The sequence below is a fragment of the Bactrocera neohumeralis genome, chromosome 3, assembly GCF_024586455.1.
Source record: "Bactrocera neohumeralis isolate Rockhampton chromosome 3, APGP_CSIRO_Bneo_wtdbg2-racon-allhic-juicebox.fasta_v2, whole genome shotgun sequence".
Lineage (NCBI taxonomy): Eukaryota > Metazoa > Arthropoda > Insecta > Diptera > Tephritidae > Bactrocera > Bactrocera neohumeralis.
In genome coordinates, this window is record NC_065920.1 from 11,216,772 (window position 1) to 11,230,561 (window position 13,790).

The 13,790-nt window shown below is 31.8% G+C and overlaps 1 protein-coding gene across 3 annotated transcripts; it reads right to left on the reverse strand.

Moving 5' to 3' along the window:
• Positions 1–833: 833 nt before the first annotated feature.
• LOC126753857 (uncharacterized) lies at positions 834–10,780 on the reverse strand. 3 transcript variants are annotated; one of them, XM_050465592.1, is made up of 4 exons: positions 10,611–10,780; positions 6,326–6,632; positions 1,766–1,852; positions 834–1,684 (listed from the first exon to the last, which is right to left on the reverse strand). In XM_050465592.1, exons 2-4 carry the CDS (start codon positions 6,408–6,410, stop codon positions 945–947), a joined length of 912 nt encoding a protein of 303 aa, XP_050321549.1. In that variant the 5' UTR covers positions 6,411–6,632; positions 10,611–10,780; the 3' UTR covers positions 834–944. The 3 variants fall into 3 exon arrangements, with proteins under 3 accessions (XP_050321549.1, XP_050321551.1, XP_050321550.1); XM_050465594.1 differs by having other exon boundaries at positions 10,681–10,775; XM_050465593.1 differs by lacking the exon at positions 10,611–10,780 and having other exon boundaries at positions 6,326–6,783.
• Positions 10,781–13,790: the final 3,010 nt, after the last annotated feature.

Below are 13,790 nucleotides of genomic sequence, written 5' to 3' on the forward strand. Positions count from 1 at the left end.
ATTACTGCACGAAAGCGCACGACGAGTAGCGGCGCATTGCAAACGGCGGTCAACTTCTTTTCCAATCAGCCACGAATGCCGTGTCAAAACAAAAAGTCAAAAAATTTTCAAGTGGATTCCTGTTAGCGCGTGTATTGGCTGTAGTGATGACGGGCAGGTTGTTGTCTAAGCTAGTTGGGTTGATTTTACTTACGCAGCACAGGGTGGTGTGGTGATAAGTGAAAATATTTTAATATATTATATACATATGTACATTATATATATATTTTTTTTCAAAAATGGTGCAGAATCATATACATATGTATATGCCGCGCAAGTCACGACCACCGAAACTGTAAGATATTAAAAGAATTTGAAACTAAGACATACTTGTCGAAGGAACGAGCGAATGTTAATACATCAGAGTTTCGGGTAGTTTTGCGTATTTGATGTCGAGAAAGAGACGGACGAACACTCATAAACAAAAGTTTGTGGTAGTTTTGTCAATTTGGCGTTAAGCAATTTAGAAAATCTGTGGTATCGCTATCTGGTAGCTAACCTATTATTTAACCGATTCTTTGCTTGCAGGGTGTCGAATGTGATTTTTTCTTAGTTATTACTGAAATAAAAATGCAGCATACTTTAAGGCGCAAAGAAATTGTTCTAAAGCATACCACTAGGCAGTTGAATAACTGTCTCAATGATCTCGATCAAAATACGTTTTTTTTCTGTTACCAAACTTGAAACAAAAAGTAGTCGGCTACCACTTGGCGTTTCGCAGCAACCCAGTAGACAAAACTCTGCTTCCTAGGCACACAAACAACAATGACAAATTATTTCTAATAGTTTTTTTCCAAAAGTTTACTTTTCTTTAACTTCCTAAATTATAATTTTTTATATACAATCGATTTTTTTACATAAAGATTATTTACAAAAGTTTTATTTAATTTCGAATAGTTGAAAAGCTACTCGCCCTGCTCGAGGCTCACATCCATCAACTCCTTGGTTATTTCGCTTTTCGACTTGCGCTCACTCGGTTGCTCTGCGATTGTCTGCAGCGCCAATTCCTCAAGTGGGCGTGGCGTGAATCCCGCTGGTCCGCCTAAGTTCAAGGAACCACCTTTATATGGTACAAAGGTCGGACGTAATCGCTGTAACTCTGGCTCCGGCGTTACAACCATAACTGGCGCCTCGGTACTTGGTTGAGTATCTATTGGTGATGATTTTGTTGTTGTGCTGCTGCTGGTGGCCATTTGGTAGAGCATTTGCAGTTGCATCATTGACTGCTCCGCCGTGTTGGCGGCCGGTGGCGTGAAATTTTCCAGCTGCTGTTGCTTTTTCCCCGTCGCGTTTTGTGCGAGTTTCGGCGCAGATTTCTTTTTGCTGGCTGCTATGCCGGCACTGCTGGCAGCATTGTTGTTTGTTGTATGCATGGCATTTGACCAACTCTCAAGCCAACTATTGGCTGTGCGTTCTGTTGTGGTGCTCGTTGTGCTGCTCGCGAGTTGTCTGAAAGCTTCCTGCGCTTGTTTGCGCAGCAGATGTGCGCGATGCGCCTTGCTCACTTGACGCTTATTGAATGAGTTCTCCGAATCGGCATCTTCGCCTATTGGACGTGTGTTCTTCTGTGGTCCCAGTTCGAGTAAAACTTGGAAGTCAGCATGATTGCCGAGCCGAAAACCGAAGCCGAGTCGAGAATCGGTACCTAAGCGCGAGTAAATGGCATTAGTGGGAGGGTTTAAGTTGTGGTATTATAAAAATATTCAATCGTTTAATGTTTACGTACCTTTTTTTATGGGTGGAATATTGGAGTAGATAAGAGATAGTATGGAGGGTAGCTCCTGTGGCACAACGAGTGGTTCCGCGCTTGGTACTGCAATGAATACGAGATTTATATGCTTCTACTGATACACATATGTGCTTATTTATGTGTGTGTATGTCTGATATCTACAAACTAGTGGATGGGTCTTTCCATAGCTATGATTAAATAATTAGTCTTGGAAGACTATGTACATATATAAAATACCGCTAAGATCAAAGTTTTAGGAAAATAGCTTAAAGCTTGAAAATGTTTAAAAAGCTCAACGGTTAAAAAATCAACGTTTTAGGAAAAGAACTTAAAGCTTAAAAAAGTTCATAAAAGCTCAACAGTTAAAAAATCAACGTTTTAGGAAAAGAGCTTAAAGCTTAAAAAGCTTAAAAAGCTCAACGGTTAAAAAATCAACGTTTTACGTTTACTTAAAGCTTAAAAAAGTTCATAAAAGCTCAACGGTTAAAAAATCAACGTTTTAGAAAAAGAGTTTAAAGCTTCAAAAAGCTTAAAAAAGTTTAACAAAGCTTAAAAATGTTTAAAAAAGCTCAAAGGTTAAACAAGTTGGGAGCTCGCCGGTTAAACGCTTTAATCTATTTTTCTACGCATGTCTCACTTCATAATTTTCAATAGTCATGTAAAAGTTATTGAGCAAATCCCCTATTAATTCATTAAGAGAGTCTTAATTATGCATTGTGACATCGTAAAACAACAAAAGACCTACAAATATGCCGCTGATGGCCACGCCAACATTCCGTTGAAATTTTTGTACTTCCTCAGCCACGCCTCACACGCAGCTTCAATCACAAAAACAACGAAAACATTGTCATACGCCGAAATAGTTATGTAATGCTTTAAACTGGGCTTGGTTTTTGACGTAGACCACAATCGTGATTTCAAAACCAAATCTAAGCACTTAGCCACAGGTAGCCACAGGTGGTGAGCTAATGCGCATGCGCGCCTTGTTTTCATTGTGCTAAACCGCATTTCATTTGTCTTTCAGTTGTTTTACTTTTTCATGCGTCTATTCGTTACTTTTGTCTTGTGAGTCTGTGATATTCGAGATTTACCTTCAATTATTTGCTGTTGACCCACCTGCCTATTGGTTGCTGAAATTTTGATGGATTTGCTTTTCGTAAGATAAGCCATTGACAGTTGTCTGAAATCGTTTCCTTATTTAGCGAGCATTTTATTTGTGTGCAAATAATAACATTTGATTTTGAAAATACATTATTTCGTGTTGAAACCAGCCAAGGTAAACGGGAAGCAACAAAAACGTTATCTTATCAACGACTATTACCGAAACAAGTCCAGTATTGGCATGGCCGTAAAAGTGAACTTAAAATGAGATTTAATAAGGCCAAAAGATCAAAGATAAAATATCAGGGTTAATTTGGAACCTATAGAAACCCCTTGCTACTGCAATCCCCTGTACCATATTGTTATTAGGGTTACAAAACAGATGAAAATCGCTGAAAGAGCAAAAGGCTACAGATTAGATAGGGTTAGATAAGTAAATGAGGGTGCACTGCGACTCAAGGGTCTATTGTGCCCTCTCCTAAGTCACAACCAGCCCCAGCAAATTGATAAATTTCCAATATACTGCTAGGTGCTATTGAGGCGTTGTGATCCCTATTCGGAAACATGGATCCAAGAGGCTTTACTGCGCCAATTGGAAATCGTGGAATCGTTCATTCGGCCTTACTTCCTATGTAAAGGCTACAAGATAGCTGAAAACATCTGAATGCCCTAAAGACTATACCAAAAGTCGGGCTTGAGCAGTGTTTCGACCAGCGGCAGAGGAGCTAGAATAAGTGCATAATACCGAATGTGGACTATTTTGAAGACGACAACATTAATGCAGACGAATGAGTGTTTCTTTTTTGCTCAAAAAAACAAAATTCTCGTTATTTTTTTTAACACTAGGCAGTCGTCTCTTCTTTGATATTATATAATAAATGAAATACACTAATAAGTAATGGAAAAATACCCATAGTCAAGTACTGTGTGCGGTCCTAGATCAGTCAATTTATCATCCGATTTTTCGAGGCAACAACTGTTGAAGTCTATTTAAAAGCATTTCATTACTTACTTCTTTCTCTGTATAGCGATCGAATGACTAAAGATATACAAAAGTCATTTGAAAGTGTTTCGACGATGGTCGGGTAAAATGATAGAATGTGGACTATTTTGAAGACGCCAAAATTAATGCAGGCGAATGATATATTTTTTTTCGCTGAAATTTCGCTATTTTTTTAGATTCAACACCTCTTACTAATATGTATTGCTCATAAGAAATAATGAAAAATTGAGGAAAAATCATAATTTATCAAATCTACAGAGAGTGTGAAGTATATTTAAAAGTTACAATTCACAGCCACAGTTGACTGGATAGTATTTTCTTCGGTAGTCGGGTAAAAATATTGGACTCCAAACTGAAATTCAAGGAGCACTTGGCATATACATCAAAAAAAACAAATAAGATTTACAATGCCCTATCAAGAACGATGACAAATAGAGGCTGTGTGCGCTCTAGCCATCGACTTCAAATCGCAAAAGCGCTGAGCTCAGTAATATGGTGCTATATGCTGCTCCAGTATGGATACAGGCACTGGACATAAAAGCCTACGCCAGACCAATAAATGCGGTGTATAGACTGACAGCAATAAGAGTAACAAGTGCTTTCCGAACTATATTCAGCGAAGCTGCTGAGGAACTAGCTAGTATGCCGCCTATAGACATCCATGGAGAAGAGTTCATGGGATTATATGAACTATCAGCGGCAATTACAGAAATCAAAATGAGAGAGGAAAGAAAGAAGAGCGTAATTATATAGCAGCAATGGTGGCAAACCTCAACCAAAAGACGGTGGACCCACAGATTTATGCCTGACATCCATACGTGGATAACTAGACAACATGGGGACCTGGATTTCGACCTGAACCAAATATTAAGCAGGCATGTGTGATTCAGAGGTTATCTATACAAGTTTCAAAATAACGTCAGTCAGTATTGTTCGATGTGTACGGAGTTAATAGAAGACTCTGAATACGTGTTTTTCCATTGTCCTTGGTTTCCAAAAACATAAGGAAAAAGTTAGAAACAACACTAGATGGTAGTTTAACGGTGGAAAATTTGATTGATGATTTGAACCTCTCAGAAGTGGAAAGTTGTTCGCGAAACGGCAACTTCCATCACGACAAAATGAAGACAGTTACAGCAGAATAGGCATCAGTCCATCCGTGCTATAGAGGAGACATAAAATGTCTTGTCACTCCCACGAAGTATTACCTTATCTGGTGGTTCCGTGGGAGAGTCTTGAGTTGGGAGTTGTTTGGGTTTAGCGGATTAAAGTTCCGTACTCTGGCTTTCGATGCTTCCCCCTTCTATAGAAAAACACTTTAGAAATTTTTGGAAAAGTGTTAGATGGAATCATTTCAGAATTTGCTTCTATATTTTCATGTTTTTGTGAGACTAAGTTTGAAACACCATTGTTCTCAATCCATTACTCAACCCAGCCAACTATCCGGTATTGAAACTCTTTTCAGCGATGTTGGAAGAATATACTATGTTTCATCATTTAATTTTGGTTCAAATGCAATATTCTCATTACGAAACAGTAATATAACCTAATCCAAGGTCTTAACATCTTGGTCACAAACGAGTAAAACAGTAATAGGTAGAGGAAAATTTCTTAAAACGCTTTCGTGGAAACACATAGATAGATATATTCAAGTAGTGTCTTAGAAAAATCAATTGAAGCAGTTTTTGGCAAACTATATTCAAAAGTCCGAAAATATGATTAATTCTCTATTTCTAAAGTCGTCTCGGAATATCCGAAAACATGCCTACTTCTCTACAGAGTTGATATGGTTCAATAATAAAGCCCCCAGCTTAATACAAGCCAACAAAGCTGAAAACAAACCAAAAAAATGTTTTTTCGAAGCTCAGCGAAGATGCTGAGTTTAATGACTTCGCAGCCGAAACATAGGCGTTCACAATCCAATTATGCTAATAAACTCAAGCGTGAGGAATCAGTGCTCAACTGCTCATGCGGCACCACCGCAGACGAAGAGCATTAGAGCCGCTCAGTTAGTTAGTAGATAAGTAGCGCCAAATAGTAAAAAAAAACAAGCTGGAATAATCAAGCAAACTAAACGACCTTGACACAATGACGACACAGCACTTTGAACGGCCAAAAGTCTAAGAGTCATAAAAAAACATGAAAAAAATTTAAATCGCAGAAGACTAACAACAAGTCCGAAGTGGAAAAAAAGACAGAAAAGCAAACGCAATAGGTGCAAAACCGGTTTTCTATTTGCTCAATAACGAACTACAGCGAGAGACATTAAAATCAAATTTTGATAACTGACAACAACAAGCTAGAGTTGGAAGAGCACATCGAAATAATTTTTGGAGAGCGGAAGAGAGAAAAGGAATGCATGAACACAAGTGAGTTAAACACACATACAAATTTATAAAATAATAATAAAAAATATTGCTAAATTGCATGTTGCAATACTTGCTATACTTACAACAACAGCACAGCAGCCATATACTAAAAGCAGCCGAAATTGTGATGCCTTTGGCGTGCAACAACATTTTCAGTGGGGCATTCATCTGGGTCTGCGGGTCGAATTTCTGCGTTGTTGGTTAACAGCAGCGGCATTTATGGCAATTTTCAGCGTTGTTGTTGTTGCTGTCGTTGTAGTTGGCACTTTTTCACTGTGGTTGCGCGGCGTCCACTTGCAGCGTTCAACAAGCAATCGGCGTGTAATGTTGCAAGCTGCAAGTGCGGTTTTTTGTTTGCTTTGCGGTGACTGCAATAAAAAGTGTTGGACTCTGAAATAAATATTTTTAATTAGTGCAATTAAATGGCAGCAGAAACATATCCGTTCACTGTGCAGTTATCTTTTGACGCCGAAACATGTTTGTGATTCGTGTTGCAAGTGCGGTTAAATGGCGGTGGCGTTGAAAATGAAGGTGGCTTTGACTTCGGATATATTTTTGAGGTGATTTTCTTTGCTGTTAAATATACTATGTACAACTATGAGCAAAAAGTCTTACTATTTTTTGCCCACAGTAGTATATATGTCAATTTTGTTCATTTAAACACTGTTACTGCACATTTACACTGCTCAATTCAATATTTAAAATTAGTTTGTTCTGTATGTGTGTATTTTTGATCCCCGAGATAGAGCTGGTTTCTATTTTATGATATTATTTCGGCGCATTTAAATTTTTAATATTTTATATTTACTTTTATTTTCATTAATAAACTTTTAATTGTCTTTATTATTGTTACTCCAGACACAGGGCTGTATTTTATCGAATCTTTGTAAATTGATAAAGCTTATAATCAAAAAAGTTTAGAGATAGTTTTTGCATGAAAAACTTATTTTTGCAAAACTGAGATTGACACAATTTCTTCTGACAAATTTTTAAGAATACGTAAAAAGTAAATTTGGCATTAAAATAGGTTAAATATTATTACAATTTTGCACAATATTTCATAAATATGAACTATAGTGTGAGATAGTCAACGAAACGAGAAAACGACTTTTGGATGTTTTCGAACTATCACAGATCATCAGTATGACTCAGTACATATGATATGATGGATACCGATAGGGGGCGGAAACCACAAGGCCATTTACTGATCTTACTATACTCTGACTCATTGAGGGCACAATAGACCTAAGGTCGCGGTGCAATCCTCATTTATTTATCTTACTCTGATTCAAACATATTTAATTAAGCTTAAATATGGGCTCAGAGATCGACTTTCTGATCTAAACTATGGGTAATGATTTAGGAATCAGAAGGATGCAGTAAACTTAGTTATTGTGGCAGTTCCACAGCTGAAAGTGTGTGCAAATCGTGAATGTATCTTTGACTTTGAAGTATGTCTTCTTAAGAGATTAGTAAAGGTTGAGTTTTAAAATTTCTCTCTGCTTTATTATTTTTTAATTTTATATTTTTAGTATTTTTTTATATTATTTTTTTTTTTGTTATAACTATTTTAAATATAACTATTTTAATAACTATTTTTTTATAAATTTACCCCATTCATTTGCTTATTAATTTTGTTAAATTTATTTTTTAATTTTAACCTTGTTGGAAAATTTTTTTATTCATTTTTTTTTATTTAATATAATATTTATATTTGTAATAAACTTTTTAAACTCTCTTTTTCATAACTGTTTTTCATTACAATATTTTTTTTTATTTTTGAAATTTTGTTTTTTTTTTATTAAATTTATTATAATGTTTTTTTATTATAAATTTTTTTAAACCCTCTTTTGCAATGATTTTTTTTTATTTGATTTTATTTTCTTTAATTTTTAAAATTTTATAAATAAAAATAAAAATTATATTTTCTGTTTTAGTGTTTTCCGTTTTAATTGTTTATTTGTAGTTTTTTTTTTTTTACTTTACTACTATTTTAAATTTTATCCTTTTTAAAAATGTTTTTTTATGTAATTAATTTTTTTTCAAAATTATTTTATTACAACTATTAAAGCTTTTTTTCACTGCTGATTGTTTTCTTTATTTCAATTCTTTTTTTAACACAAAATTTCTTTTTGATAATTTTTTTATTTTTTTTTTTGAATGTTTTTTTTTTATAATTATTTTATTTAAAGTTTTTAATTGTTTTTTTTTTTTATCTTAATTTTATCTTTTTTAGAAAATTTTTTTTTATTCATTAAAAAGTTTTTATGTTTTTATTATTTTTTTTAAACTTTTTTTTTTAATTTTTTTATTTTTTAAATTTTAGTTTTTAATAATTATTTTGCGTTGTGATTGTTTGTAGTTTTTTTATTTTGTATAATTGTTTTTTTATACATATTTTTTTAATTTTATTTTTGATTTTATACTATTATTAATTTTTTTTTTTTTTTATTAAATTTTTTTTTTTAACACAATTTTTTTATAACTATTTTTTAATGGTTTTTTTTTAAATATTAATCTTTTGAATATTTTTTTTTATTTTTTATTTTTCTAATTTTTTTTTTAGAGTCTTTTTATTGTAAAAAATTTAAAAAATTTAATTTTTTTTTATATTATATTTTTATTTTTTTTATAATTTTTATTTATTTAATTATTTTTATAAAATTAATTTTTAAGTATCAATGTTTTTCCGATATTTTTTTTCTGAATTAATTTTTTTTTTTTTATTTTTAAGACATATATTTTAAATTTTTTTTTATTTTTTAATTTTATTACAAAATCACTTTTTTTAGAACTGATTTTTCATTTTTTTTAATTATGTTTTATTTTTTAAATTTTTATTTTTCTTACTTTTTAACTTATTTTATTTTTACTACTTTTTGTTGTAGTTTTTTTTATATTTTTTTTATTTTTTTTAATTATTTTTTCAATTATATTTATTTCTTTTAATATTTATATATTTTTTAGTATAATATAGCTGTTCTTCCATTTTATTTTTAAGTTTTAAGTATTTTTAATTTTTTTTCATCAATTTTGTTTTTTTTTTAAACTTCATTTTGTCATCAACCATTAATGATTTTACATAATTTTTTTAAACACATATTTTTAATTGATATAACTAATAATAAATTAATTTGTTTTACAAAATATTTGAAACGATCGATTTAATTTTTTCCAAGACGAAGAATCTGTTTACTCATCGAATAGACATAATTATATACTTGTGTGTGTATGTATCGAAATGCGTAAAAAATGCACACACGCTCAGTTGGTCGCTTCTGTGAATGAAAAATGCAAACAAAAGCCGAAGCGGCTCAAGGCAACTGACTACAACACACTCGACAAACACTCTCACTTTTCTTCAACGATTTTTATTGTTAAGCGTGAGTTGTATTTATTGTATTTCTTGTATGTTTTTTATTTATTTATTTGTTAGGTTTTTGCAACAATTTTGCTGCTATTTTAGGATGATTTGTTAACATGTTTTTGTAATATTTGCATTAAACCTACGCATTTGATTTAAAAGCACTGCGAAACACAGTTTTACTAATTTTTTAAACACTTTACAATTTTATTAAATGACTTTTTCTTAAAGTTTTTAGTTATTTTTGTTTGTTAAGTTAAACAATCTCTCATCAATTTGAATTTACTTCGCATATTTAGCACATTTTGTGCAATTTCACTCATTCTTTTGGCGCTACTCCCACCACACTCATTTCATTGCAGGCAGCGAACTCTCTCTTTCACTCTCTCTTTTGCAGTTTCAATGCTTTATTTGCGCCTTTTTAGTGTAACTTTGCAATTGCTGAAAACAGCCGATTTGTGTACGCACATGCACATTAAAATTCCGATGGGTTTGCAAAAACAAAAAAAAAACAGCAGACGCATATCATAGCGACTGCCCAATCGAGTAAACGGTATGGAGGCCAAACGCGGCGCAAAAATCGCACAATAAATCGAAAAACGAAAGTACAACGAAAGTGTACATATGCCGTTATGTGTGTCATTCATTAATAAAAGTGTTTTCTTTTGCATACACATGTTTCTTATAAACTATTTTAGTTTATTTAATTAATTAGCACATCACTTTTATTAAGCGGCGCATAGGCACAGCTCGGCGTATACGCAACTTGAAAAAAATTATTTTAATGCAAAAGTTATATTCTTTATAAAAAAACTTTTTGAATTTTTAATTTTAATTTTAAATTTTTTAAAAAAATTTTATTATATATTGTTTTTTTTTATTTAAAAATATTTTTATTTAAAATTTATTTTAATTTAAAAATATTTCCATTGTTTCTTTTTTTATTGTAGTTTCCAATTTTCGCGCTTTTGAAACATTTGCTCTTTGCCCTTGCTTCCACTCACTTTATTGCACTAGTTTTATTTAAGCAACAACAAATTAAATTTTTTACACACGTTTCTTCGATCCACACACCTTGGCACTTACAACTCTTTCGCTTCGCGTTCGCACGTTGACTGAAATCGAAATTTTTTAGTGCTGGCCGTTCGCTTAAAAAACCCAAACGGTTGCAGCAATAGCAATAACAACAACAACAGTGCGAGCAATATTGTGCTCTTGCTGGCTGCATTGAAAAAAGTTGTTTTTATTTGTTTAGTTGTTTTTGTTTTTGTAGTTGTAGTTGTAGTTTTTGGTTTGTTGTTGCCCTGTTTATTGCTGCACAGTCGCGTTGCGCTGTCTACTGGCCTCGGTAAGTGACTCCAGCCACTCGGACAACTCCAACGAAGCGCACATATCACGTAATGCCGTTGCGCATGCGCAAAGCGTACAGTGTGTTATTTTGCATTTAAATGTAACAAAATGAGCAGAGGTGTATTGGGAGTGTATACAGTTTAGTTAGTGTATTCAAGCTGAGTTAAATATTATTAAATGATATATAAAACTTATTTATTAGGGTGGGTCTAGAAATAAAATTTAAAAATTATGATCTCTTATTTAGTATATGTATATAAAGAACGCAAAATGGGTTAAATATTATTAAATGAAATAAAAAACTTAGTCATTAGGGTGGCTCTAAAATAAAAAATAATTTATAAAACAAATAAAAAATGATCTCTTATTCAGTTTATATAAAGAATGCAAGCTGAGTTAAATATTATTAAATATTATAAAAACCATATTCATTAGGGTGAGTCTAAAACAAAAATAAAATTATTATAAAAATAATAAAAAATGGTCTCTTATTCAGTATATATAAAAAAGCAAGCTGAGTTATAAATTATTAAATCAAATAAAAAACTTATTCATTAGGGTGGGTCTAAAATAAAAAAAAATTAATAAAAAATTTTGCCTTATAATTTAAATTAAGCGTTTACGAGATGATTATCTGTCTATCAAAGAAAAAATAATAATAGAAAAATCAAATAATTTTTGTATAGCAGCAAATTTCCTACAAAACTATGAGTTTCGCAATTTAAAATTTATTTTTTTTGGTTGAGTTATAAAATTTATAAAATTTTACTTAAAATGATCAAACTTTAGCCGGTAATATCTTTTAAATGATGAGAATTACGAAAAAATATTTCATGTAGACTTTTTTGTAAAGTATTCAGTTATCTACAAAATCTACGAAACGAGATATTTTTCCAGTTTTTGGAAGCGAGATTTAAGTTTTGCTTTCTGATAATAAAAGAAAAATATAAAACTCTAAGGCTGAGGACCTTTCTGTTACAATTAAGAGCTAGTACTTGCAATGATTTTCTTAGAGGTGTCCAAAACCTATATTTCAGCTTACCAAGCGAAAAAAATAGTATATAAATTTTTGAACCACCCTAATTTCCTATTGAAACATAAATAAAGTTAATAAATATTGTAAATAAATTTAAAATGACTCTGGTGTGCATTTAATTTTTTTTTTGCCCACCCTAATTCCATAATGAAACATATTTTTTTTTTAATAAATAAACATTATACGTATTTAAAATAAGTTTAAAATGTGTGTGAAGTGAATTCAAGGTTAAGAATCAACTAGATTTTAATAATTTAATTACTCTTAAACTCTTTCTGGAAATATCTTGTTGAACCGCCTCAATTAGATAAAAAGCTCAAATCAGACGTTATGTAATTTTACTGAAATACATATATAGTACTGCAAGGAAATATACATAATTTTAAAATGTTCTGCAAAACTCTTCTTATCGAAGAGAAGTGTAGCAACGAACTCTTTAGAAATTCAAAGCATCCCACTGTACCGTCATTTTACCGGCGTGAGGTGTTGCGGCGAAGCACACAGCGAGTACTTTACTCTCAGTTGCTTATTTTTAGCAGCATTTTTAACTAATAAATAACTTGTATTTGCTTTGCAAGCTTTTTCTTAATATTTCTTTGTTTTTGTTTTTATTATTATTATTTTTTAATAGTTATTAGCCAACATTGTATCATTGTATTTACGCCTTGGTCGTTTAGTCGTAATGAGTGTTGCAACATCGGCGAACTGGCAACTTGATTATGGCCAGCTTGCCGCTGGCGTCATTCTTTGCGGCTCGCTCGCTTTGGTGACTTGTTGGCTACACTCACTAAGCGAGTAAAGTTTGCTTGAAATGATTTATTTTTGGAGACTAAGCCAGTCTTGTGCTTTATAGTTCGCTTGAGTTGATTTACTTTTGGTGACTTTTTAATTATAATTTTTGTTTTATTTTAATTCCTTTTTTTGTTTTAATTATTTTATGCTGCGCTTAAGCTGTTTTAATTATGTAGCGTATTTTTGTTGTTGCTTTATGTAGACACGCATTGATATACACAGTACTTGCAGGCACTGTGCGTGAAATTGCTTTATAATTTTAAAGTATCTTCCTGAAATTTACACCTGAATCTTAAAACGCGTGATAATTCAGGTATAATTCGGTTACAATTCCGGTACAATTCGGATAATTCAGGTACGGTTATAATTCGGGCACTAATTCAGGTACATTTCGGTTACTTTATGAGCAATTCGGTTACAATTCGGTTACTTTTATCGGCATTTGGTTGTGAAGTCTATGTGAATGCTATTTTTTCAATATTTTCATTCCAATTTTATTAAGCGGCAGCTGCTAAATCGATTAAATATATAAGTATGTATCAATATATATTAAGACACATACATATGTATATTTACACACCTGTTTATATATGAATAAATTTACTTTAATTAATCAATTTCAGTTTTTGTTTTGAGTTTAATTGCCCGTGTCTAATTTTCTTGCCAGTTTTGGTTGTATTTTGGGTAGTTATGTAGGTATATATATATATATATATATGTATTATGAACTTGTATATATGTATATATATTTTATTTTCTCAGACCATTATGAAATATAATTGACCTGTTGGCACTAAATAAAGTGCTTTTTGTTTCCATTTTCAACAAATCGGTTTTTAGAATTAAAAAATATGTGCTTAGACATACCGATGCCCATACATTTTTTTATCGTTCCATAATTATACTACATACATATACATATGTACATACATACATACTTATGTACGTCAATTGATGCAATCATATTTATAGCATATGCTATGATTCTGGGTGTTTGCTTGGAGTT